The sequence below is a fragment of the Neovison vison genome, chromosome 6, assembly GCF_020171115.1.
Source record: "Neovison vison isolate M4711 chromosome 6, ASM_NN_V1, whole genome shotgun sequence".
Lineage (NCBI taxonomy): Eukaryota > Metazoa > Chordata > Mammalia > Carnivora > Mustelidae > Neogale > Neogale vison.
In genome coordinates, this window is record NC_058096.1 from 48477160 (window position 1) to 48503819 (window position 26660).

Here is a 26660-nt window from a genome sequence, read left to right on the forward strand (position 1 = left end):
AGAGACTTGTTCAAGTAGCCCAAGGCAATCACCAAATAGAGTGTCTTTCCCGGCCAGAGGTCATCTAACCAGCAAGAGGTTCGGTCTTTTTGCTGACAATCGGAGAGGCCGATTGTTAAATACCACCCCAACTTAGATCGCGCCCCTTGGGTCCTTTGGCTTTTGAGGCATTCCCTTTTCTGGATTGGGATGTCATTAGTCGTTTCTCGTTGCTTCATCTTAGTGCAAACAGCGGAGGACTCACAGGTGTTTGAGGAGGGCAGGGAAGCGGACACGCTCTGGGCGGAGCCGGACACGCTCTGGGCGGAGCCGGAGGCGGGGCGTGGACGGAGCCTAGGGCCCCGCCCCCTCCTGCGCGCGGCTCTGCCCCGCCCCAAGCCTTGTCGCCGCTCCCGCTTTAGAGACCTCCTCTCGGGCCGTGCTACCGATGGTGCTACCTGGGAGAGCAATGGCCAGTAAGTAGCTCGGCGGCCGGAGCTCAGCCCTAGGGGAGGGAGGCCAAGGTTGCGGAGCCGGCGGCGGGTCTCCCCGGCTCAGCCGCTCGCCACCGCTCCGTGTCCCCGCCGCACTCCAGGCCTTCCCCGGCCCGGCGTTCTCGGGGCCCGAGGCTCTGGCGGCGGCGGTGCGCAGGGCGGGGGTGCAGCGGCGGAGCGCGGCCCGGCGCACTCCCGGGGACTCGAGGCTTCCGGGAGGGCCGGGCGGCCGCGGGAGCGCCAGGCCTCCCGGCCAGAAGGGCCCGCGCTTTCCTCCTCGCTGGGCTCCTGCGTCCGGTGCTTCTAGGTGCGTTCGGGGGCCGCCCACTGCAAGTTCCCCGGCGCGGGAAAAGGCGCGTAGACGGGTGCTCACTTCACATCCAAGTTCCGCACCCCGCTTTCCCGGCCCCAACTCGAAGACTGCACTCTCAGTAAAGCCTTCCATGATTACGATACTTTAAGTGCGGGAGCCTCTGCCTGGTGGGATTCTTGGAGGCTCTTTGGTTTTGCATCAGAAAGCGCGACTCTCCAGCGGGGTGGCTTTCACTCTCCTCCCAGACTGATTTTTGGACTTGGGTTTTGCAAAGACATCAACCCTGATTACGGTTGGAACCCTGTCGCGTGAAAATGAAGCGTGTGTTTTCTTTTGTTTGGGCTGTGTGGTAACAGGACTGGTTAACTTGCCCCTGGTGCACACCCTCACAGCCAGTGGACAGTGCTCTCTTCTGATCAAGAAAACTGGGCAGACTGTTTCTGTATCTGGACATTGAGCTTTCAGGTTAGGTATTACATGTTGCTTACACATCTCTATCCTGGGTCGGCCCTAGGGGCACGTTTCTAGCGATCTCTGCCCCCAGGCTCTGCCAGATTCTTTTCTGGGAGGCTTTGAAATGCTCTGTTGTCTGGAGACCTGGATTTTTTTTTTTTTTAAGATTTTATTTATTTATTTGACAGACAGAGATCACAAGTAGGCAGAGAGGCAGGCAGAGAGAGAGAGGAGGAAGCAGGCTCCCTGCTAAGCAGAGGGCCCAATTCGGGGCTCGATCCTAGGACCCCGAGACCACGACCTGAGCTGAAGGCAGAGGCTTTAACCTACTGAGCCACCCAGGCGCCCCTGGAGACATGAATTGTTACAGTTTTACCTCAGTCCATCTCAACAAGTCGCTTAATCTTTCTGAACCTGTTTCCTGACTTGTAAAATGGACATAATCTGCCCTTTCTGAGTCTTGGGAGGGTCCCAGGAGATGGTAAGGTTTGTGGAAGTGCTGTTTTCATCTTAACCTGCCAGAGCTCAGTGAGAGTTGGTGGCTGAATGAATATTCATGATTGGGTCAGGAAGTCCTTGTACACGCCTCCCTCTGTGTGTGACCGTATCTTTGAAGATGAAGGGCATGACAGAGGCTGGTGGACTTGAGAGCTGTGTGGTTCCTGATGGGGTCGAAGGTGATGTCTGATTTTTGAGGAATGTTTTCAGGTTACATGACCTCCCCACAACCCATCCAAAAATGAACAAATGAAGTTCCCATCCTGCTTTACACTTCCAGATTTCGGCTTGGTTTGTGCCACTGACTTTTCACTCAGGTTCTGAAACTACTCAGGAAGCTGCATTCAGGGTTAAATTGAGCTCTTCTCACTGTATTTAGAACAAACCAAGGAATGGAACCTCTGAGTTTTCCTACTTTTAGGAACTCAAACACTTGGTTTGAGTAATGACTAGTGATAACACTTAGCCAAACAGGCCTTCAGAGATAAGGCTCTGTCAGCGTTGCTTCTTCTGGGGACATTTACACCACTGTAGGTGACACCCAGGGGAGAACTCTCTAATGGTTTCCAGGTACCAGAGCTTTTCAGATTTCTAGAGCAGACGTGGGGTAGGGAAGCCAGGGAAGGCCATTACTGATAATTCCTGAAGATAATTACTGATAATTCCTGAAGTTTTGCAGAGCCTCATGAGTTCTCACGGGTGCTTTGGACCTTTAATATCCCTGTCCATCACACCATGAGTGAAAACTGTGCTTTGGTGAGAGTCCAGACAGGACACAGAAACCACACTGGTCATCTGAACGGGGAAATTTTTTTTTTTTTTTAAAGATTTTATTTATTTGATAGAGATCACAAGTAGAGAGGCAGGCAGGGAGAGAGGAGGAAGCAGGCTCCCCACTGAGCAGAGAGCCCGATGCGAGGCTCGATCCCAGCACCCTGAGACCAATGACCTGAGCTGAAGGCAGAGGCTTTAACCCACTGAGCCACCCAGGCACCCCTGAACGGGAAAAATTTTATTATAAAGAATGATTAACCAGTAGGTGATTATTCTTAAGAGCTACAAGAGAACTCTAAAGAATATGGGAAAAGCTCATGTAGGCTGTAGCTATTACCTCAAGGAGGGAAGAAGCCTGGAAGAACCCCTGACCTCCTTGGCTGACAGCATTTCTTGTTGGCCACATAATCCGTGGGACTCAGTCTCTGAGGTAAATGTGGAGCCCCTTACTCACGTAGCAGGAAAAAACACTGCTGACATTTCCTTCTGTAGTCTCTCTCTCTCAGCCTCTCCTGGTGCTTCTTATTTGCTACTTACTGTTGTGCTCCTTGGGGCACAGGAATATTCAGTGAGTGCAAAATCTCACAGGTGCCCGGAAGCCCTGCGTGTGACTAAGCACGGGTGCTGCTCATCGGCTGCCAGACTCCCCACCCCCCATCCCTCCTGCACCCAGCCGACTGGTGACACCAGGCCCCAGCTGGTGCTGGGGAAGCAGAGACAGAGACAGGCGCCTCTCCTTCCCATGGGCCCACTGCCCTACTTCACGGGCAATGGGTGATTTCTAAGGGATTTCACCTGCAGTGAGATGGGCTTGATACTTGGACCAGGGGTAGGTTGATTCCCAAGGTCAAACAGGGATAATTCCATGTTCAAACTCAGCCTCCTTCCTTCAAGCCATGTTCTCATTAGTATGTGAGAAACTGGCTTTACCTCTCCAACTTGAGGCTCCGGGGGGCCCCGGTACAGACGTGGCCTGGGTGGGGGCTGCTCTATCCCAGGGTTTCTCAGCCTTGGCATCAGTCACGTTTCAGGTTGGATAATTTTTGTGAAAGACTGTCTTACGGCCTGTGGCATGTTGAGCCACGTCCCTGACTTCTGCCCCCTAGATGCTAGTAGCACCCCAACAGTTGTGACCATCAAAAATGTCTCCGTTGCCGCACGTCCCTTGGGGTCACAATTGCCCTCCAGTTGAGAATTGCTCTGATTCGGCAGTCAGATCTTCTGAGGGTTTTCTCTTTTCATCCTCAGCTTTCCGCTTGGCCCTCATCCAGCTTCAGGTTTCTTCCGTCAAATCAGATAATGTCACTCGAGCCTGCAGCCTCGTCCGGGAGGCAGCAACACAAGGAGCCAAGATCGTTTCTCTGCCAGTAAGTATGGAGGCGGAGGTGGCCACCTCTTTCTGGACACTCTGGACCGAGTAGAATCCTGCCTGCTAGCGCTGGTGGTGCTCTTGGGTCCAGGGGTCCTTCCGTGTTTGTCTGGAAGATGACCCTAGCAATGGTCTTCGTGATATGATGTGCCAGCATGGTTACAGGTCTTTAACTTTAGGGTCATCTACTCTTTCCAGAATCCTGGGAGGTTGTAAGACTTACTTAAAGATCAGTGCCTTGGATACTTACTTACCTTCTTTCCTTGTGAAATGAAGTCTTTACAGGACCATGATAGAGTTTAGTGCTAAGCCTCCCACATTTGTAGAAAACTGGAAATTGTTAGAGACACGGAGGAAGCCTGCAGCACCTCCCTAAATGCGGGAGCCTGGAGCAAGCCCGTAAGACCCTGCGTGTGTTTCCTAGGTGATGGCTTTCAGAACAGAGCCAGGGAAAGGATGCAGCCCATTTGTTTGTCAGTAGGTGGAGGGTGAGCCCCAGAGAAGGGGCCCACACAGGTTGGGGCCTGTGGTACTGCATCTTGTGGCTGAGGACTGCTAGGATCCGAGGCAGAACTACTCCAGGCAGCCCCCTCGTCTGCTCTCCTGCTCCCACTCTGGGGAGGAAGTAGCCCTTTGTAAACCCTGCTTTGGTCAACTAGAGAATTTTCAGGACCATTCGTACTTTAGGCTCCAGTCCATGAAAGATGTGGCCAGTGGGTAGGAATCTTTAACAAGGGAACACGAGATCTTAATGTGAATCCGGCCTGCCTTACAGCCACATTTCTGGGACCTCCCTGTATCGGTATTCTGACCATGGTCTCCTGTTGGTTTCAGTTACTGGGGGCTGGAGTGAAAGCACTCGGATTCTGCCTGTGCCCTCTCTCACACGTGGCTTGTATAGGCCGGCTGTCCTCTGGTTTGAGTTTCCTAGCACCGTGCGCAGTGCACAGTGCCCGTGGATGCAAATGAATGAATGAAAGTCAAAGTCTGGTTTCTGCTTTTCCATTATCACGGAGTCGTGGAAGAAAGACATATTTTGGGGAATGAGATTTCGCAGAATCAGCATGACAGTGCTGGAAGGGAGTCAGAAACCGCTCATTCTACAGATGATCATTCTGAGCCTGTGGATTCATTCTGACAGCCACAGTCCTGTGATTGAACCGAGCTGTCACGGGGCCTGGGTGCCCAAGGGTGGGAGCTTGTTCTGTAGACTCTGAGGAAGAGGTAGGTCTGCTAGATTGACAAGGACCCGAGGGAGCACCCTGGACTTGGATCCGCTGGCCCCACCTGAGCCAGCCCAGGTGTTCTGCTTATGGCCACAGGCTCTTTACCTCAGGGATACTGTTGTTTTTCTTATCAGTTGTATTTTACCCCTTTGAGAGCAGAGCTACAAGAGGCAGCTCTGCTTTCTCTTAAAGCAGAACTTTAAAGTGAGTTGGATATTTTTGTGTTTTTTTCCCCCTTTTTCTCCACCAACATTATTCTAGGAATGCTTTAATTCTCCATATGGCACGAAATATTTTCCCGAATATGCGGAAAAAATTCCTGGTGAATCCACACAGAAGCTTTCTGAAGTAGCAAAGGAGTGCGGCATTTATCTCATTGGAGGTATAATGGTATAATGGCCTAAACATTGAAAGCATCTGAGTAATTTCTTTTTTTTTTTTTTTAAGATTGTATTTATTTATTTGACAGAGAGAAATCACAAGTAGATGGAGAGGCAGGCAGAGAGAGAGAGGGAAGCAGGCTCCCTGCCAAACAGAGAGCCCGATGCGGGACTCGATCCCAGGACCCTGAGATCATGACCTGAGTAATTTCTGTTGTTACATTTAAACCATGAAATACAAGCCATGTAAATTAGCATTGAAAAGAATGAGGTGGGAGCACGTGGTGGCTCCTTCTGCTTAGGTGGTGATCTCGGGGTCCTGGGGTTGAGCTCCGCATCGGGCTCTCTGCTTAGTGGGAAGCCTGCTTCTCCCTCTTTCTCTGTACTCTCTCTCTCAAATAAATAAGTAAATAATATTTAGGAAAAGAAGGAAAGAGAGAAAATAAAACAATGAGGTGGATTTTACATAATAATGTGAAAAAACCTTCCGGATACACCATTACATGGAAGAAGAAAGTTCAGTATGATGTGAACAGGTACTCATTCAGATGAATCCCTCACACAAGAGGTTATGTGTTTCCGTGTGTCTTTACATATGTAGCACAGAGTAAGTGTTGTATAAGGACACACCAAACTGATGAGGATGGTTTTTCCCTGGAGAAGCAATGCAGATACAGGGGCAAGTGGAAATGTGGAAAGCAAAACCATATTGGAGTGTCTTTCATTGTACTAATACAAAGTTAAGAAGTTTGTTTTTTCACAAAGAGGCCATACACATCAAGGTAGCTTTATATTAGTGGTTTTGAAATACATTTTAAAATGTTCTGTTTGCTTAAAGAAAGAATACAGTAAAACTGTGTAATAAATATAGCAAAATTATTCTCTTATATTAAGAATTAGAATGAATGAGAGGTGAAGAAAAGACAAAGCAAGAAAAGGGAAATGCAGGAACTACATTCCGTGAAGGCAGGCCTGGCTTACGTTCCCATCTCGAGGCCTTTTGGATACAGTTATGTTGCAGGGCCTGGTGGATTCAGGTTGCACAACAGTGACTCCTCCATGTTGCTCTAGTGTTAGAGATGCAGTGTAGGGCCAAGGTCAAAGCAGAATTCAGAAACAGTTTGGTTATTTTTGAAACCTGCCTTTGGCGGCTGACTTTATTATACTTCCTCTGTAGTCTGGAGTTTATCTCTGAAAGATCATCCTCACAAAGGCAAAAAAACCCATTAATTACCCTTAGAAGATAGTATTCTTTATTGTTGGACCCAAGTGACTTTATCAGCTGGTCTGGTGATCGTAAGAGAATGTTTTATTTAGAATCTTTGCCTGTGTGTTTCTCCTCTCAATGAAAGGTTCTATTCCTGAAGAGGATGCTGGGAAATTATATAACACCTGCACCGTGTTTGGGCCTGATGGAACTTTACTGGTAAAATACAGAAAGGTAAGAAGGGAATGTGTCAAGTCGCATAACTGATTGAGAATTTGCTGTAAAGTTCCCTAGTCCCTCTGACCATATTGTACACACATGGGGCATTGGATGAATTGACAGTCAGCTTGTCGAATCTTGGCTATTGATATTTTGATATAAATTTTAGACTGAGCCAAGTCTAAAATCTACAGGAATTTTGATTAGAATTGCATTGAATATAGTGAGATCTCGTTGGGAAAGCTAACATCTTTGCTGTAGTAAATGCATGTACATTGAAGATTGTTAAATATTCCTGGTAAATTGATCCTTTTGGCATTATAAAATCCGTTTTTTTCCCCCTCATAATACTCTTTGTCTTAAAGTTTATCTCTGATATTCCTTTGGCCACTCTAGTCTTCTTATACTTAGTGTTGTATAATACATCCTTTTCTAATTCCTTGTTTTCAATCTGTATGTGTCTTTATATTTAACATGGTTCTCCTATAGATAGCCTGCGTTTGGGTCTTGTTGTCTTCATTCTGACAGCCTCTGCCTTTTAGCTGGAGTGCTTACTTCACTTCTATTTAATATAATCATTGATATGGTCGGATTTAGCCATTAGCCATTTTTCTTTTTCTTTTTTTCCCTTTGTTCCTGTTTCTTGCATTCTTTTGGCTTAGTTGAGTGTTTTTTAGAATTCCATTTTATCTCTTGGCTTTTAGCTATATACCTCTTTGCTTTTTTTAAGTGTTGCCCTAAGGATTACAACATGCACCCTAGCTTTTTACAGTCTCCTTAGAATTACTATTATACTGCTTCATTGTGAAATTTAAGAGCTTCCCAATTGTATAGGTCATTTCCTTCCCCACCCCATTTTCTCTGTTAGAGTTGATATACATGTTGCATCTACATAGATTGTAAAAACACAATTTTTAAGTAGTTTTGTGTATTTTAAAGAAATAAAAATATTTTGTTTATTGGAATGTTTACCTTTCTGATATCCATCTTTTTTTCTTTCTTTCTTTTTTTTATTAACATATAATGTATTATTTGCCCCAGGGATACAGGTCTGGGGATCATCAGGCTTACACATTTTACAGTACTCACCATAGCACATACCTTTTCCAATGTCCATAGCCCAGCCACCCTATCCCTACCTCCCCCTCCAGCAACCCTCAGTTTGTTTCCCGAGATTAAGAGTCTCTTATGGTTTGTCTCCCACCCCAGTACCATCTTGTTTCATTTTTTCCTTCCCTACCACCCACCATCCTCCACCCTTAGAGCATAGTTCTATCTGGTTGGTATCTTTGCCTTCAAACAGAAAGACCTTCTTTAGAATTTTTGTAGTGAGGTTGTACTAGATACGAATTCCCTTAGTTTTTTATTTTGTCTTCATTCTTTTTTTTTTTTTTTTTTTAGTTTTTATTTTTATTTATTATTTTTTAAATTTTTTATAAATATATATTTTTACCCCCAGGGATACAGGTCTGTGAATCGCCAGGTTTACACACTTCACAGCACTCACCAAAGCACATACCCTCCCCAATGTCCATAACCCCACCCACTTCTCCCAACCCCCCTCCCCCCAGCAACCCTCAGTTTGTTTTGTGAGATTAAGAGTCATTTATGGTTTGTCTCCCTCCCAATCCCATCTTGTCTCATTTATTCTTCTCCTACCCACTTAAGCCCCCATGTTGCATCACCACTTCCTCATATCAGGGCGATCATATGATAGTTGTCCTTCTCCGCTTGACTTATTTCGCTGAGCATGATACGCTCTAGTTCCATCCATGTTGTCGCAAATGGCAAGATTTCATTTCTTATGATAGCTGCATAGTATTCCATTGTGTATATATACCACATCTTCTTAATCCATTCATCTGTTGATGGACATCTAGGTTCTTTCCATAGTTTGGCTATTGTGGACATTGCTGCTATAAACATTCGGGTGCACGTGCCCCTTTGGATCACTACCTTTGTATCTTTAGGGTAAATACCCAGTAGTGCAATTGCTGGGTGATAGGGCAGTTCTATTTTCAACATTTTGAGGAACCTCCATGTTGTTTTCCAGAGTGGTTGCACCAGCTTGCATTCCCACCAACAGTATAGGAGGGTTCTCCTTTCTCTGCATCCTCGCCAGCATCTGTCATATCCTGACCTGTTGATTTTAGCCATTCTGACTGGTGTGAGGTGATATCTCATTGTGGTTTTGATTTGTATTTCCCTGATGCTGAGTGATATGGAGCACTTTTTCATGTGTCTGTTGGCCATCTGGATGTCTTCTTTGCAGAAATGTCTGTTCATGTCCTCTGCCCATTTCTTGATTGGATTATTTGTTCTTTGGGTGTTGAGTTTGCTAAGTTCTTTATAGATTTTGGACAGTAGTCCTTTATCTGATATGTCGTTTACAAATATCTTCTCCCATTCTGTCAGTTGTCTTTTGATTTTGTTAACTGTTTCCTTTGCTGTGCAAAAGCTTTTGATCTTGATGAAATCCCAATAGTTCATTTTTGCCCTTGCTTCCCTTGCCTTTGGCGATGTTCCTAGGAAGATGTTGCTGCAGCTGAGGTCGAAGAGGTTGCTGCCTGTGTTCTCCTCAAGGATTTTGATGGATTCCTTTCTCACATTGAGGTCCTTCATCCATTTTGAGTCTATTTTTGTGTGTGGTGTAAGGAAATGGTCCAATTTCATTTTTCTGCATGTGGCTGTCCAATTTTCCCAGCACCATTTATTGAAGAGGCTGTCTTTTTTCCATTGGACATTCTTTCCTGCTTTGTCGAAGATTAGTTGACCATAGAGTTGAGGGTCTATTTCTGGGCTCTCTATTCTGTTCCATTGATCTATGTGTCTGTTTTTGTGCCAATACCATGCTGTCTTGATGATGACAGCTTTGTAATAGAGCTTGAAGTCCGGAATTGTGATGCCACCAACTTTGGCTTTCTTTTTCAATATTCCTGTGGCTATTCGAGGTCTTTTCTGGTTCCATATAAATTTTAGGATTATTTGTTCCATTTCTTTGAAAAAGATGGATGGTACTTTGATAGGAATTGCATTAAATGTGTAGATTGCTTTAGGTAGCATAGACATTTTCACAATATTTATTCTTCCAATCCAGGAGCATGGAACATTTTTCCATTTCTTTGTGTCTTCCTCAATTTCTTTCATGAGTACTTTATAGTTTTCTGAGTATAGATTCTTAGCCTCTTTGGTTAGGTTTATTCCTAGGTATCTTATGGTCTGGGGTGCAATTGTAAATGGGATAGACTCCTTAATTTCTCTTTCTTCTGTCTTGTTGTTGGTGTAGAGAAATGCAACTGATTTCTGTGCATTGATTTTATATCCTGACACTTTACTGAATTCCTGTACAAGTTCTAGCAGTTTTGGAGTGGAGTCTTTTGGGTTTTCCACATATAGTATCATATCATCTGCGAAGAGTGATAGTTTGACTTCTTCTTTGCCGATTTGGATGCCTTTAATTTCCTTTTGTTGTCTGATTGCTGAGGCTAGGACTTCTAGTACTATGTTGAATAGCAGTGGTGATAATGGACATCCTTGCCGTGTTCCTGACCTTAGTGGAAAAGCTTTCAGTTTTTCTCCATTGAGAATGATATTTGCGGTGGGTTTTTCATAGATGGCTTTAATGATATTGAGGTATGTGCCCTCTATCCCTACACTTTGAAGGGTTTTGATCAGGAAGGGATGCTGTACTTTGTCAAATGCTTTTTCAGCATCTATTGAGAGTATCATATGGTTCTTGTTCTTTCTTTTATTGATGTGTTGTATCATATTGACTGATTTGCGGATGTTGAACCAACCTTGCAGCCCTGGGATAAATCCCACTTGGTCGTGGTGAATAATCCTTTTAATGTACTGTTGAATCCTATTGGCTAGTATTTTGGTGAGAATTTTCGCATCTGTGTTCATCAAGGATATTGGTCTGTAGCTCTCTTTTTTGATGGGATCCTTGTCTGGTTTTGGGATCAAGGTGATGTTGGCCTCATAAAATGAGTTTGGAAGTTTTCCTTCCATTTCTATTTTTTGGAACAGTTTCAGGAGAATAGGAATTAGTTCTTCTTTAAATGTTTGGTAGAATTCCCCTGAGAAGCCGTCTGGCCCTGGGCTTTTGTTTGTTTGGAGATTTTTAATGACTGTTTCAATCTCCTTACTGGTTATGGGTTTGTTCAGGCTTTCTATTTCTTCCTGGTTCAGTTGTGGTAGTTTATATGTTTCTAGGAATGCCTCCATTTCTTCCAAATTGTCAAATTTGTTGGCGTAGAGTTGTTCATAGTATGTTCTTATAATTGTTTGTATTTCTTTGGTGTTAGTTGTAATCTCTCCTCTTTCATTCATGATTTTATTTATTTGGGTCCTTTCTCTTTTCTTTTTGATAAGTCTGGCCAGGGGTTTATCAATTTTATTAATTCTTTCGAAGAACCAGCTCCTAGTTTCGTTGATTTGTTCTATTGTTTTTTTTGGTTTCTATTTCATTGATTTCTGCTCTGATCTTTATGATTTCTCTTCTCCTGCTGGGCTTAGGGTTTCTTTCTTGTTCTTTTTCTAGCTCCTTTAGGTGTAGGGTTAGGTTGTGTACCTGAGACCTTTCTTGTTTCTTGAGAAAGGCTTGTACCGCTATATATTTTCCTCTCAGGACTGCCTTTGTTGCGTCCCACAGATTTTGCACCGTTGTGTTTTCATTATCATTTGTTTCCATGATTTTTTTCAATTCTTCTTTAATTTCCCGGTTGACCCATTCATTCTTTAGAAGGATGCTGTTTAGTCTCCATGTATTTGGGTTCTTTCCAAACTTCCTCTTGTGGTTGAGTTCTAGCTTCAGAGCATTGTGGTCTGAAAATATGCAGGGAATGATCCCAATCTTTTGATACCGGTTGAGTCCTGATTTAGGACCGAGGATGTGATCTATTTTGGAGAATGTTCCATGTGCACTAGAGAAGAATGTATATTCTGTTGCTTTGGGATGAAATGTTCTAAATATATCTGTGATGTCCATCTGGTCCAGTGTGTCGTTTAAGGCCCTTATTTCCTTGCTGATCTTTTGCTTGGATGATCTGTCCATTTCAGTGAGGGGAGTGTTAAAGTCCCCTACTATTATTGTATTATTGTTGATGTGTTTCTTTGATTTTGTTATTAATTGGTTTATATAGTTGGCTGCTCCCACGTTGGGGGCATAGATATTTAAAATTGTTATATCTTCTTGTTGGATAGACCCTTTGAGTATGATATAGTGTCCTTCCTCATCTCTTATTATATTCTTTGGCTTAAAATCTAATTGATCTGATATAAGGATTGCCACTCCTGCTTTCTTCTGATGTCCATTAGCATGGTAAATTCTTTTCCATCCCCTCACTTTAAATCTGGAGGTGTCTTCGGGCTTAAAATGAGTTTCTTGGAGGCAACATATAGATGGGTTTTGTTTTTTTATCCATTCTGATACCCTGTGTCTTTTGATTGGCGCATTTAGCCCATTAACGTTCAGGGTAACTATTGAGAGATATGAATTTAGTGCCATTGTATTCCCTGTAAGGTGACTGTTATTGTATATTGTTTCTGTTCCTTTCTGATCTACCACTTGTAGGCTCTCTCTTTGCTTAGAGGACCCCTTTCAATATTTCCTGTAGAGCTGGTTTGGTGTTTGCAAATTCTTTCAGGTTTTGTTTGTCCTGGAAGCTTTTAATCTCTCCTTCTATTTTCAATGATAGCCTAGATGGATATAGTATTCTTGGCTGGATGTTTTTCTCATTTAGTGCTCTGAAAATATCATGCCAGCTCTTTCTGGCCTGCCAGGTCTCTGTGGATAAGTCAGCTGCCAATCTAATATTTTTACCATTGTATGTTACAGACTTCTTTTCCCGGGCTGCTTTCAGGATTTTCTCTTTGTCACTAAGGCTTGTAAATTTTACTATTAGGTGACGTGGTGTGGGCCTATTCTTATTGATTTTGAGGGGCGTTCTCTGAACCTCCTGAATTTTGATGCTCGTTCCCTTTGCCATATTGGGGAAATTCTCCCCAATAATTCTCTCCAGTATACCTTCTGCTCCCCTCTCTCTTTCTTCTTCTTCTGGAATCCCAATTATTCTAATGTTGTTTCGTCTTATGGTGTCACTTATCTCTCGAATTCTGCCCTCGTGGTCCAGTACCTGTTTGTCCCTCTTTTGCTCAGCTTCTTTATTCTCTGTCATTTGGTCTTCTAGATCGCTAATTCTTTCTTTTTCCTCATTTATCCTAGCAGTGAGAGCCTCCATTTTTGATTGTACCTCATTAATAATAGCTTTTTTGATTTCAACTTGGTTAGATTTTAGTTCTTTTATTTCTCCAGAAAGGGCTTTTATATCCTCCGAGAGGGTTTCTCTAATATCTTCCATGCCTTTTTCAAGCCCAGCTAGAACCTTGAGAATTGTCATTCTGAATTCTAGATCTGACATATTGCCAGTGTCTGTATTGATTAGGTCCCTAGCCTTCGGTACTGCCTCTTGTTCTTTTTTTTGTGGTGAATTTTTCCGCCTTGTCATTTTGTCCAGATAAGAGTATATGAAGGAGCAAGTAAAATACTAAAAGAGTGGCAACAACCCAAGGAAAATATACTTTAACCAAATCAGAAGAGATCCCAAATCGTGAGGTGAGAGAAAGGGGATAAAAAGAGGTTCAAAAAAAAGAAAGGAAAAAAAAAAAAAGAAAAAAAGAAAAAAAAAGGAATTAAAAAAAAGAAAACGAAGAAAGAAAAGTATGAAAAAGAAAAAATATATATATTAGATAAACTAGTTTAAAAAAGTTGAAAATGAAAAGGGTAAAAGTTAAAAAAAATTTAAAAAAAATTTAAAAAAATTAAAAAAAATTTAAAAATTTAGCAAAAGTAGAGAAAAAAATGAAAAAGAAAAAAATTACTTTAACTGCAAGACTAAAAAATCACAGGGAGAAAGCCATGAGTTCCGTGCTTTGCTTTCTCCTCCTCTGGAATTCTGCTGTTCTCCTTGGTATTGAAACCGCACTCCTTGGTAGGTGAACTTGGTCTTGGCTGGATTTCTTGTTGATCTTCTGGGGGAGGGGCCTGGTGTAGTGATCTCAAGTGTCTTTGCCCCAGACGGAATTGCACCGCCTTTACCTTGGGCCGGGCTGAGTATTCCGCTGGGGTTTGATTTCAGGAGCTTTTGTTCCCTGAGCGCTTTCCGTAGAGTTCCGGAGGACAGGAATACAAAGTGATGTGTTACTCTCGGCCCGGAGGAGCCGAGAGCCCGGGGCCCCACTGCTCAGTGCGCCCTCAGAGAATAGCGCCCAGTAATTCCCGTCTGCCTGACCTCCGGCCACGCTCCGTTCTCACCGAGTCTGCGACCGGTTCAATGTAACCCCAAGCTGCGAGCTCACTGTCGGCTTTGTCTCTGCAGCCAGCTTTCTCGCTCCAATACCTGCAAGCTCTGCAACACTCAGACACCCCCATCCTTCTGTGACCCTGCGGGACCTGAGGCCACGCCGACCCCACGTGGGCTTCGCCCCGGTTTAGCCTCTGGAGCGATGTCCCTCAGCGGAACAGACTTTTAAAAGTCCCGATTTTGTGCTCCGCTGCTCCGCCGCTTGCCGGGAGCCGGCCCCTCCCCCTGGGGTCTATCTTCCCGTCGCTTTGGATTCACTTTTCCGCCAGTCCTACCTTTCAGAAAGTGGTTGTTTTTCGGTTTCTAGAATTGCTGTTCTTCTTCTCCTTGATCCGCCGATGGATTTGCAGGTGTTTGCAATCTTTAGATAAGCTCTCCAGCTGATCTCCTGCTAGCCGAAGCAGTCTCAGCCTGCTACTTCTCCTCCATCTTGACTCCTCCTCCTTTTGTCTTCATTCTTGAGAGATATTTTCGGTGGAATAGAATTCTGGGTTGACACTGTTCTTTTGTCTCCTAGCAATTTGAGTGACATTTTCCAGGTATCTTCTAGCCTCCTTTTAAAATTTTTCTGATATGTGGTGATTTGTATTATTCTCCTGTATGTAATTCTTGTTTTTTTCTGTCTGCCTTCAAAATTTTTTTCATAATCCTTAGTGCTCAGTGTTTGGACTCTGATGTGCCTGCCTAGATACGGTTTTCTTTATATGTGTCCTGTTTTATGCTTCTTTATAACTCTTTCATTATATTAGGGGTATTATTTTGATAAATAATTTTTTGTTCCATTCTCATACTGGACTTCAGTTTTGATACTGTTCCACTAAACCAGGTTGCCAAGACTCGTTTCTTCTTGTTGTTTTTCCTACCTTTTTTCTCTCTTTCAGTATTTTTTTTTTTTTTAAGATTATTTATTTATTTATTTGAGAGAGAGACAGTGAGAGAGAGCATGAGCGAGGAGAAGGTCAGAGAGCGAAGCAGACTCCCCATGGAGCTGGGAGCCCGATGCCGGACTCGATCCCGGGACTCCGGGATCATGACCTGAGCCGAAGGCAGTCCAACCAACTGAGCCACCTAGGTGTCCCTCTCTTTCAGTATTCTAAAGTGTGGACATGTTGCATTGATCTGTTTTCAAGTTCACAGAATCTTTCTTCTGTAAGCCCCAGTCTCCTCTATGCCAACCCAGTGAAATCTTTTAAAATTTCACATAAACACAAAATTTCACATAAAGTCACATAAACTTATTTTTCTACTGATATTTCCTGTATGTCCATTCATCAAGAGTGTATTTTTCTTTAGACCCTTAAGCTTAGTTTCCGTAGTTGCTTTTGGTAATTATCATATCTGAGTCTTGCTGGGGTCTGCTTCATTGATTGCCTTTTCCTTAAAGTTCGGTAACATTTCTAGTTTCTTTGTGTAGTGATTTTGAGTTGCAAATTGGAGTATATATTGTTGAGATTCCAGCTTCTATTATCTGAAAAATGTATTTTTTTGTTTTAGCAAGTAGTTAACTTGCTTGTACTCAAACACTCTACTTTTTTTCTTTTGGGAGGTGGGCAGCAACTTCGGCTACTCTGTTCTAAGTTGTTTAGCTTAAGCTGGGCTGCTTGGAGTCAGCCCTGCACATCTTTAATTCAGTACTTAGCCAGAGACTTGGACAGATTTTTATATGTAGAATTTAGGGCTCTTCCTCTTTGGCTTTCTCCTTTTCAGGATTTCTCCCTCATTTCCGAGCTGCTAGGAAGCTCTGTCGTCTGGTTCCTTGGGCCAGTATGGTTATAGGTGATTTTTACCACCACTTCTAGCAACAGCAGGGACGTTGCTTCCAGCTAAAGGGTCTAAACAGGAAATTCACCCAGTGTCCTTGTCTCGTTCCTTATCTCAGTGTGGAAAGGCTTTTAATATTTCACCGTTAAGTATGATGTTCCTTCCTTTTTTTTTTTTTTCCCAGATACTCTATCAGATTAAGGCAGTTCCCTTCCTAGCAGTTATTTTCTTTTGTTTTTAGAATAAGAATGAATGTAGAAGTTTACCAAATGCTCACTGTGTACCTCTTAAGATGATCCTATGACTTTTCTCCTTCATTTTGTTAGTGTGGTAAATTACGTTGATTGATTTCCTGATGTTAAACATTTGCTTTCCTTGAATAAACCCAATTTCGAAGTGATGTGTTACTCTTTTTATATATTGCTGTATTTAATTTGGAGAATTTTACCTATTTTAATGACTGTCCTGCTTTCTACCTCTCCTGTCAGTTTGTCAGGTTGATTATGATTCTGTGAAGACTTCGTTGAGCATTTACACTGAGTAAAAGAATAACATGCTAATTGCTTCCCAAAAGAAACCTAGACCTCAGCTTGCGCACCACCTAGGAAAGAAGTGTCATAACTACAGCATGATTTTCCCATTTTGCGTATTAGAACTCATTTTGATAATATGTCAGCTCGTGGGGTGGGTTGTGGGCAGGTGGGGGTTGCTATTTGCATGGTTGATCTCAGAGCTTCCCAGCTTTTGGCCATGGAAAGATGTTTGTTAGGACTGCCGTGAGCCCTGCTGGAGTAGAGGTAACCAAATTCGTTCCTTGTGGTGCAGCTCCATCTGTTTGACATTGATGTGCCCGGGAAAATTACATTTCAAGAATCTGAAACACTGAGTCCCGGTGATAGTTTCTCCACATTTGATACTCGTAAGTACCAGACCTGTTCACCTGTTTTAGTAGTATCAGTAGAAGACGATCATGTGCAGTGAATGCTGGAACACTGAAAAGAAATAAAATAAAATAAAATGGAAAAAAAAAAGAAGATCATGTGTTCCTTTTTTCCTCCCTCTTATGGTTCCGCACCCCCCACCCCCCACTTCTTTACACACCCTGACTGCAAGACCAGAGGGAGATGGGCAGAGACCAGTCAGAGATCTAGAAAGGGTAGGCTGACCGGAAAACTAAGGGTTTGACTGGATTTTGCTCTATGGTTTGGTCACAGCATGCTATTAGCATGATTGCTCCCAGAGTTTCCCTCTTGGGCTCTGATTGAACACTTCCCAAATAGATACTAAGTGTTCAGTCAGGATGAATTTCTTTTTTTTTTTTTTCCAATTTATTTATTTTTAGAAAAACAGTATTCATTATCAGGATGAATTTCTCATTTCTAATCTAAGATAAATGATGTCTTTATGAGGTGAGATCCAAGCAGGACTAAGCTCATGCAGTCTCTCCATCCATGGCCCTGGGTTCGTGGATTGCCATCAGTGTTTGGTGATCTTAGACAGAGGCTTTACTCTGCCACACCATGTTGCAAGGAGTTGACTTTTCATTTGTGCATTTTCTGTCTGAAAAACAGCTTACTGCAGAGTGGGCCTGGGCATCTGCTACGACATGCGCTTTGCAGAGCTCGCACAAGTCTACGCACAGAGAGGTGAGATGGCCGCATGGCTGTGTGGTAGAGGTGCTTCGCGATGGGATTCGGCCTTGGTCTCTGTGGTTCGAGAGAGCCTTAGGCAGAAAAACTAGAGAAGAGGTCTTCATCTCTCCACCCTGTCCGGCTGCTGAGACTTTTGCTGCATGTGGGCAGTATGGTTTTTCGGAGATTGTATTTCAACACACTGTGCAGCTAAGGCAGGAACCGTGCTCCTAAATTGCTCTGTTCTTTGAGCCCTTCTTGCTACAATGTTTGGAAAGAGTAACTTGGAGACCACTAGAAATAAGGATGTGGTCTATGGTGTCTGTCCTGGATTTCACACTCAGTAATCCTAGCTGTTGGGTACAGTAGAAATGTAGTCTGTGACCTTCCGGTCCAGAGGAGAAGTGTCCTGCTGGCCTGCAAGAACACTGACCAAGTCAGAAGATCTGGGTTCTGGTTCCAACTCTTCTTAATTGACATGATACTTTGGGTAAATTATTTAATTTTTAGGGGAGTGTGGATCTCGGTTTTTCATAGCTATGGTGTGGAGATTAAGGAGGGAGAACTTAGCTCCTCGTATGTACTCAACAAATGTGAACATCCCTACTAGACTGTCCAGGCTACTCTGAGTGAACTTGACTTTCACCTAACAAAGCAGAGTGGGTGCAAATATTTTGATGGCCTGCTCAGCAAAAAAGGTGGAAGAGCGTGGGCTCTGTGTTGGCAGACACTCTCAAGCTCTCTCAGTAAGCATTAGAACACCTACTCTGCCCTCCGTTTCATTTGAAAAGCATTACAAAATGTGGTCCTTGCGGGAACCTGGGTGGCTCAGTCGTTAAGCATCTGCTTTCAGCTCAGGTCATGATCCCAGCATCCTGGGATCCAGCCCTGCATCAGACTCTCTGCTTGGCGGGGAGCCTGCTTCTCTCTCTCTCCCACTCCCCCTGCTTGTGTTCCCTCTCTCACTCTGTCTCTCTCTGTCAAATAAATAAATAAAATCTTTTTAAAAAAATGTGGTTCTTGGCCGTGTGGAGCTGACCATATGGTATTATGAGAAATTTGAATGATATATATATTTTTAAAGTGAAGTCACATACCATGGTTTGGGTCATCAGTACCACCGTTTCTGTATGTATGTGTAAGCATGTGTGTGTGTCTCTAAAGGAATTCAGAGCCATAGCTTAATTCTCCTGACAGTGCCTGGCTTGGCGGACCTCTTATTAGGCTTGGGAAAGTTTGAGTTTGGTCCCCCCTGGCTAAGGAACAAAATGGAGAGCTAGTGTGGTGGGGTGTTGACCTGGACCCACTCTTTTCTGGCCTTTCTCTCCCAAGGCTGCCAGCTGTTGGTATATCCCGGAGCTTTTAATATGACCACTGGACCAGCCCACTGGGAGTTGCTTCAACGAGGCCGGTAAGAAAGCATCTTGGGCAGACCTTCAGGTGTCTTGGTGTTGCTTTGTGCAAAGATGTCCAGTTTGGTGGGAGTACCACGCTTTCTGATGCAGAATGCTGCCCCTGACCCAGCACGCTTGGACATCTAAATGCAGTTGGAAGAGATGAGTCACCCCATTGACGGTGCTGTTCAGATAGCGGTGCTTATCTTGCCCCAACATTTACACCATTCTGCCCATCCTGGAATACTCTGCCACAACACTTGTTACAGGCTCTAGTTTTTTCTAATCTGTAAGTCCAAGCCATTGTATAGTGTCTTTGGCATGTCAGAGTAGCTGTATCCTGAGACCCATAAGGTTGGGGAGTGAGCGGTAAAGGGCAGATAGCAGAGGTGAGTGTAACGTGGAAGGGAAGAGGAGTGTGACTGTGTGTGTCTGAAAGTGTGCTGAAAACCATGAAATACTGGTCAAAAGTGCTGGTTTTCTTTATTACAATTTTGCTAATTGAGGTATAATGTCCTCAGAGAAAGATACACCAATTTTAAGTCTGTAGGTCAGTGAATTTTTACACATGTATTCACCTGAGACCAAGGTTAACACAGAACATTTCCAGATCTCTAGAATGCTGCCTTTTGTTCCTTCCATCAACCCTTTCCTTGTTTGCTCAGATGGAGCCGCTGTTCTCACGGTCTATAAGTGATGGTGATATATATATATATATAAATGATATATTTGTCAGGAGGCAGCAGAGGTGTTTGGCTGGGTGATTGATGGAAGATGGGGTGGGGTATCTGGTCCATGTGTATAAGTTAGTGCAGTCTTGTAGAAAGCAACAAAAGCTTGAGAGACATTGGAATGGCCCGGCCTGGATCTGCTGTTTGAACCCGGAGTGCTCCCAGGTGAGGTGGCCTGATGTACCCAGGCCGCCACCAGAAATTATTATCTAATTTGAGCTGGTGGGACTTCAGCCATTGAGGCCTGGAAGTGCCATGCGGCCCAGCAAGGCATATGGTCCCAGCAAGGCCAGTCCATTATCTCTGGCCACCTTGACTTGCTCTTTTTCAGGTGAATGGTTTGGCTCAGGCCAAGGTCTCAACTGTGGTGGTATTGACATTTTGGACTAGATTGTTCTTTGCTGTGGGGGTGTCCCATGCATGGTAGGATGTTTAGCAGCATCCCTGGTCTCCACCTACCAGGTGCCAGTAGCAACCCCCATCGTGAAAGTACGAAGGTCAAAGTCAGTGTCTTCGGACATTGGCAGATGTCTCCACTGGGCAAAATCACCCCCAGCTGAGAACTGGTTTATGCATTAAGATACATACTTTTTGAAGAGGAAGTATGTATCGTGGCTTTGGTTGTTTCGTTCCATGTCTGAGCCAGCCTGTCCTGTCCTAGTTTTTAAAAGAAGGATCTGTACTTTTGGAATGGAAAGATGTTGCCGGTCTATAAGGTATGAATTCCCTCTTTTTTTTTATCTGTTGACCACAGGGCTGTTGATAATCAGGTGTATGTGGCCACAGCATCTCCTGCCCGGGATGATCAGGCCTCGTATGTTGCCTGGGGACACAGCACTATTGTGAGCCCTTGGTGAGTTGGTTAAGCAGGGACACGCTCACCAGGAGCTTAAGGGAGGCGGCACTCTGGTTGGGGGGTTTTCTGATTCCTGACCAGCCCTGCTCCTCCCCCCACCCGCATATCCTCACTGCCCGTCAGGTGCGCCTCGTCTTTGAGAGACACTGCCTCCTGAAAACCATGTGAGAAAGAAATGGTCCTGCTGTCCTGATTGAGTGCTTGACCTTGGCCCTCCTCTGAGTTTCTGAGTGGCTTTTGCTGTCAGTCAGATGTGGCTCACAGGGGGGCAACAGGGCAGCACACATGGGTGGGTGATTTTAATAAAAAAGGCTTCCAGACTCTTGGCCTTTGGTTAAAATTTAGGCTGGGTGACTGGTTCTAGAGCAGGAATTAGTTACAGGGTGAGGATTTTGCTCCCTGCCTGATGAATAGAGGATGGAGGAGGATGAGTTCAATTAAGGAAAACTCGGACTTTGACCTCTGTGAGAGGGAAAAGCATCGTCCTAGGGAAACCAGCATGAAAGTCTGCCCAGCTGTGCAGGCATGTCATTTGTCACTGTCCGGACCTCAAGGTCTGTAGTTCTGTGGTCCTCATAGTCCTTTCACACTCGTGGTCTCTGTGTGAACTCACGGAGGCTTTTCCTAAATTAAGCTCCATTTATAGTGGCAGAATTGAAGTTCGTGGGACACAGTGGCTAGGACTGGAGTTTAGACTCAGGACTCCTGACTTCAGAACTTGGACTATGCCATGCCACTTCTCACATATTTGTATGATTACACACACACACGCACAGATGTGTATTTCTCTAATTTCAGGGTAAATATACCAACAACAAGGCTGAGAAGGATTACCTATTACTGTGGGATCCCTGAAGTTCCCTCTTCTGATTTTACAGGACCCAAAGATTGAAGTGTGTGATGGGGAAGGCCTTGGAAGTATGACCAGGGAGCCTCAGGCACATTAGGATTCGGAGGCACTGGCAGGCTGGAATGATAAACTTGGCTTGAAGATTTCCTCCAACTTAGTTTGAGTTTCTCTGTCCAGATGTTAGCGATAGGCTTCCTGGCCTCTTGGGCTGCTCTCCTCCCCTGCTCGTTCGCCCGAGGAACTTTGTGACGGATCAGGCTGGCTGCTTCTGACGTGAAGTAGTACAAGATTTATCTTTATTCCTTTTCAGAAATCTGTCTGTAGGATTTGGGGGCCCTCTGGCTTATATTGTCATCAGGATGGGTGCCTGGGGTTAACCCAAAGAGAGATCTTTGAATGCCAGAGCAAATGGGGGGAGAAATAGAAAAGAATAAAGAAGAATTCAGTTAAATGGCATTAGTGATGATATTTGTAGCTCATTTGTGCCAGAAATGGATTTGTGGCCATCTGGGAGACGGAACCAGTCACTGTGTCAGATTATTAGGTCAGATTACTTTATTTTGTGCATTGGAGAAATTTCATTTCACTAGATATCTTTGAAGTCCTGCTTTGGGCCAAGAGACTCAGGACTGGAAGGTTTTCCAGATCAGGCTTTCCCCAGATTTAGGGAGGAGGGTTGCTATTTTTAAGCATGGGGTTAAAAATCTCCTGTTGGGGTATGGTTTCCCCACCACTTCTTTCCTTCAGAAACTGAAACCCAGTCATGGGCTAACGAGCGACCACAAGCACGAGACCAGAGACCCAGGCCTTGCTGGGCTCTGCTCAGACCCAGCCTCTGTCCCTGGCCTTGGTAGGTGTGGAGAGCCAGACCACCCTCCCAAAAGGCTTGCTGCTGCACTCAGGAAGGATGAGACAGCTTCCCATTGTTTATAGGGAGCTCTGCTTCTGGAGGTGTATAACCGTGGAGTAGCTCCCATTTCCTAGCCACTGGCTGTTTACAAAACCAACTGCATAATCCTCCTCGTCCTCACAGAGCTCTTACTTCCACTTTATGGGTTAGGGAATGGAGATAGCAGATGACTCTCCCCAAGGCCACAGCAGCTACCTGAATGGTAGAGCAGGAATTTATGCCCCTCCCGTCTGGTCTTACCCTTCCATTTCCTACCCCTGGGGCCCACAAGCATCAGCCTCTCACTCACTCCCTCCTCAATCTCTTTCAGGGGGGACGTCCTTGCCAAAGCTGGCACCGAAGAGACCATCGTGTGTTCGGACATAGGTGAGATTTGCAGGGTACAGCTAGGTCCGTGGGAGGTGATTCAGTAGCTCTGAAGCTGCTGGACCCTGGAGGGGCTCCCTTGGGCCCCCTTTTCTTTTATCTGTGGTTCTCTGGCCAGACCCTGGGGGCTGTAGCTCAGCTTGGGATTTCTTGGTTTGGTTTGAAATGACTCCAGGGGCCGTGCCAGGCCACCTGGGCCTCTGAACAAGGCTGATATTACTGAGTTACCTGGTGGTTTTTATACTGTTTGGGGAAGAAATTCTCATTGGTTAGTGAGGAGTTACATCTTAGTAATGGTACACTTTCTGTTTTTGCAGACCTGAAGAAGTTGGCTGAAATACGCCAGCAAATCCCTATTTTTAGCCAGAAACGATCAGACCTCTATGCAGTGGAGGCAAAAGAGCCCTAAGGTTTATGTTTCTAACATGTCATGGAACAGGAGGATATGTTTCTGCAACGTAATCCTCCCCCTGCTGAATTCTTCAGTTTTTTGTTTGTTTGTTTGTTTTTAAATTCAGCTTTTTCCCTTCCTGGGAACACTCTAATGAGATGGTGGAGCATCAGCACAGGGTACTTTTCACACCAGATTAAATAGTTAAAAAGGACTCGGGCTCTGGCATTGAGAGGAGGAGGAGAGGATGGCTGGACCCCTTCCAGACCGAGTTGCCGCCTAGTAGTTGGTAACAGTACCAGACCTTGGTATCCAGGTTGACTCACGTGGTACAAATATGTTTGTGTCACACACGCCTCTTACCTCATTGCTGGGGTTGGGAGTCTGTTATGGAGAAACCTTGGTCTAGTGCTAGTGCTTTACCGAGGAGGATGTTCAAGTTACGTTTTTAGTCTGTGCGCAGCCGTGGGGAGCCAGGCAATGGAGCCTTGGTGTTTGCTGGAGGAGATGGCAGCCCCAGTCCTTCCTAGCTGCCTGGGGGTTCTTTCTTCAAATTCAAGAAGGAGCTAATGAATCAAACCCAGACCCTCCTGGTCTTAGGGGAAGGGTTGTGTCAACTGTGAGTCTTACAGGAGAATGGCAGTGGTGGCATTTGGTCAAGGCAGCTAAAGAGGAGCCTCTGCAAAAGATTTTCTTGACGGGGTGAGTGCCTGAAAATCTCTTTTTGTTTTCCTCCCTAGTAACACCTTCTAGCTTGAGAAAGGCAGATGTTTAGCCGAGGGTTTTTCAGTATCCTTTAACACAGTTAAAAGTTAAGAATTCTAATGCACTTTATTTTTATGTTATATGTTGGGCTGGTAAATGTTTAACAACCAGCTGTCCCCCCAAAAGCCCTGATTTTGCAGTAGCATTTGCCAGTTTCTATGGTGTTAATACTTTTGCCCCGTGGCCAAGGTTCAGACTATCAGTACAACACCTCTAAACAGAGCTGGAAATAAAAGCACAGTTGGCACTTGTGAGCTGGGGCAGTCCTGCTCTCGCACACCACTGTTTCCATATATATTTACCATCCTGGAAAATAAAACAAAAATTTAAAACAAAAGAATGCGTGAGCACACATTTTATTAGCTGTGAGAGTGACGACACCATCATTTCATTTAACCTTTGGAAGCCAGCATTGTATACTCAGAGTAACACAGGAGTGAAAAAGGGAAATGACATTTTAAAATTATATGTATTATTCGGTAGAAGTTGACACATGTATACATCCATGAAACCACTCTAATCAAGGTAATATGCAACCCTCAGTCCCCCGGCCTCCCCCAATCCTCAGCAGTTTTCTTGTGCTCTTGTATGGTCCCGTCTAGCTACTCCCCTGATTAGATGCATCACTGTAGATGAGTTTGAATTTTCTGTAATTACTAAGTGGAATCACACCATGTGTACACTTTGTGTCTTCTTTCACTCATCGTGTTTGCAGACTCATCCCTGTGTGTATCCCTCATTTTTTGTGTGTTGCTCAGTGACAGTCTGCTATACGGATACACTGTAATGGGATAGTTTTTGGGTCTCAGAAATAAAGCTGCTAAAAACGTTTTGTACGAGTTGTTCATTTTTCTTGAGTAGGTATCTAGGAGTGGAGCGGCGGGGTCCTATGTGTATTTCATGGCCAAACTGTATTCCCAAGTGACTGTGCCATTTAACTTCGTCACCTCGGTCTGTCACCGTCCCAGCTGCTCCACCTCCTCAGCAATATTTGGTAATGAGGACTGTTTAAGTTTTGCCATTTTAATGTGTGTGTGATGTTATTTCATTGTGGTTTTTTCATTTTGTAATCCCCTAATAACTACTGATGCTGAGCATCTTTTCATGTGGTTTGCTGTCTGTATATCCCTTTTGGTGGGGTGTCTCTTCATAGCTTGCTCCCATATTTGTGTTGGGTTATTTATCCTCTTACTGATTAGTAAGAGTTCTTTCTATGCTCAGGATAAAAATCAGATACTATGTTTTGCAAATAGGTTCTCCAAATCTGAGAAAAAAAAAAGTCTTTTCATTTTTTAAAAAGTATAGTTCAAAGCAGTAGTTTTTAATTACCCTGAAGGCCAGTTAATTGCTTTTTCTTCTTTTAAAGTTTGTCTTTTTTATGTTGCATTTAAGAAATTGCCAAACCTGATGTCACTGACTTTATTCTGTGTTTTCTTTTGGAAGTTTTATCGTTTTAGCTCTTCTGTTGAGGTCTTGGATCCATTCAGAATGGTTGGTTTTCTATATATGGTGTAAGGTAAGAGTCAGGATGCTTTTCGAGGTACCTGGGTGGCACAGGTGGTTGAGCTTCCAACTCTAGGGTTCAGCTCAGGTCATGCTCTCAGGGTAGGGATTGAGCCCCATGTCAGGCTTTGCACTCAGCCTGGAGTCTACTTGACATTCTCTCCCTCTGCCCCTCTCACTGGTGCTGTGTCTCTCTCTTTCTTTCTTTCTTTCTTTTTTTTTTTGCAATCACATGAGAGTTTATTCGACAAGCTTAAGCTACTCCGCTATGTTGGGCCCAAGTATACCTGACATAGCGGAGTAGGGACTTGGACCCTGAGCTTAGTTAAGGCAGGGGTATTTGTGGGTTCCTGTTACTAAAGCAGGGTGGGGGTTTCTGGAACCAAAGCAGTGTGGGGCTTCCTGTGACTAAAGCAGTGTGGGGGTCTTGGAACCGAAACAGGGTGGGGGTTCTTGTTATTAAAGCAGAGTGGGGGCCCTTAGAACTAAAGTAAAGTAGGGGAAAGTTCGGCCCTTGGGCACAGGGGTCTGAGATGGCTATCGAAGCTAAGAAGGCTGTACTTATGCTAAAGCTAAACCTAAGGTGGGATGGCCTTAGTTTTTCTCGGCCTCCACATTTCCCCCTCTCAGAGGAACCTAAGGAAGGACCCAATCATGGGTCCAGGCTGGTCTCAGCAACAAGGTCTGGTGGTTGGTATTGCTGTATGAGTACCATGAGCTGAACTGTACTGACTCTGTCTTTGACAAAAGTAAGCAACATTAGTGGGGTAAGTGAGAACGGTGCAGTCTTAGCTTTAGGGGGTTGTCCTTGTCGGGCTGACTTTTCCATTCTGGGACAAAGTCCTTGAGAACAGCGCGTGGGTCAGCTGGTTGGATGTGGGTGTAGTGGACCCAGGGAGTAATCCCGTCAACCTTGAGAGCAGTGGGAGTGGTCAGGATCACGATGTAGGGTCCCTTCCAGTGTGGTTGAAGTGTCTGGTGTTGGTATCTCCGGATGTACACCCAGTCACCTGGCCGATATTGATGCGGGGGTCCGGGGGTGGCCCAGTCTCGTGAGAGCCCTCAGCTTAGGTCAATACCTGGTGAGGCTGCTGGGAACTCTGTAAGCAAGGTTTCATAAAGCTCCAGGTTTCATAAAGCCAACCTTAGTTCCTTTAAGCTGTCTGGTCATATCTGAGTCTTTTCAAATATGACATTCCAGTCAAAGCCTTGGTAAAATAACCAAT

At 44.5% G+C, this 26660-nt stretch overlaps 1 protein-coding gene across 1 annotated transcript; it reads left to right on the top strand.

Moving 5' to 3' along the window:
* The first annotated feature begins 363 nt into the window (after positions 1–363).
* Positions 364–24763, top strand: NIT2 (nitrilase family member 2). The gene is made up of 10 exons (XM_044251218.1): positions 364–455; positions 3760–3878; positions 5368–5488; positions 6839–6927; positions 16863–16956; positions 17609–17683; positions 19001–19079; positions 20548–20646; positions 22720–22775; positions 23093–24763. Exons 1-10 carry the CDS (start codon positions 428–430, stop codon positions 23182–23184), a joined length of 852 nt encoding a protein of 283 aa, XP_044107153.1. The 5' UTR covers positions 364–427; the 3' UTR covers positions 23185–24763.
* Positions 24764–26660: the final 1897 nt, after the last annotated feature.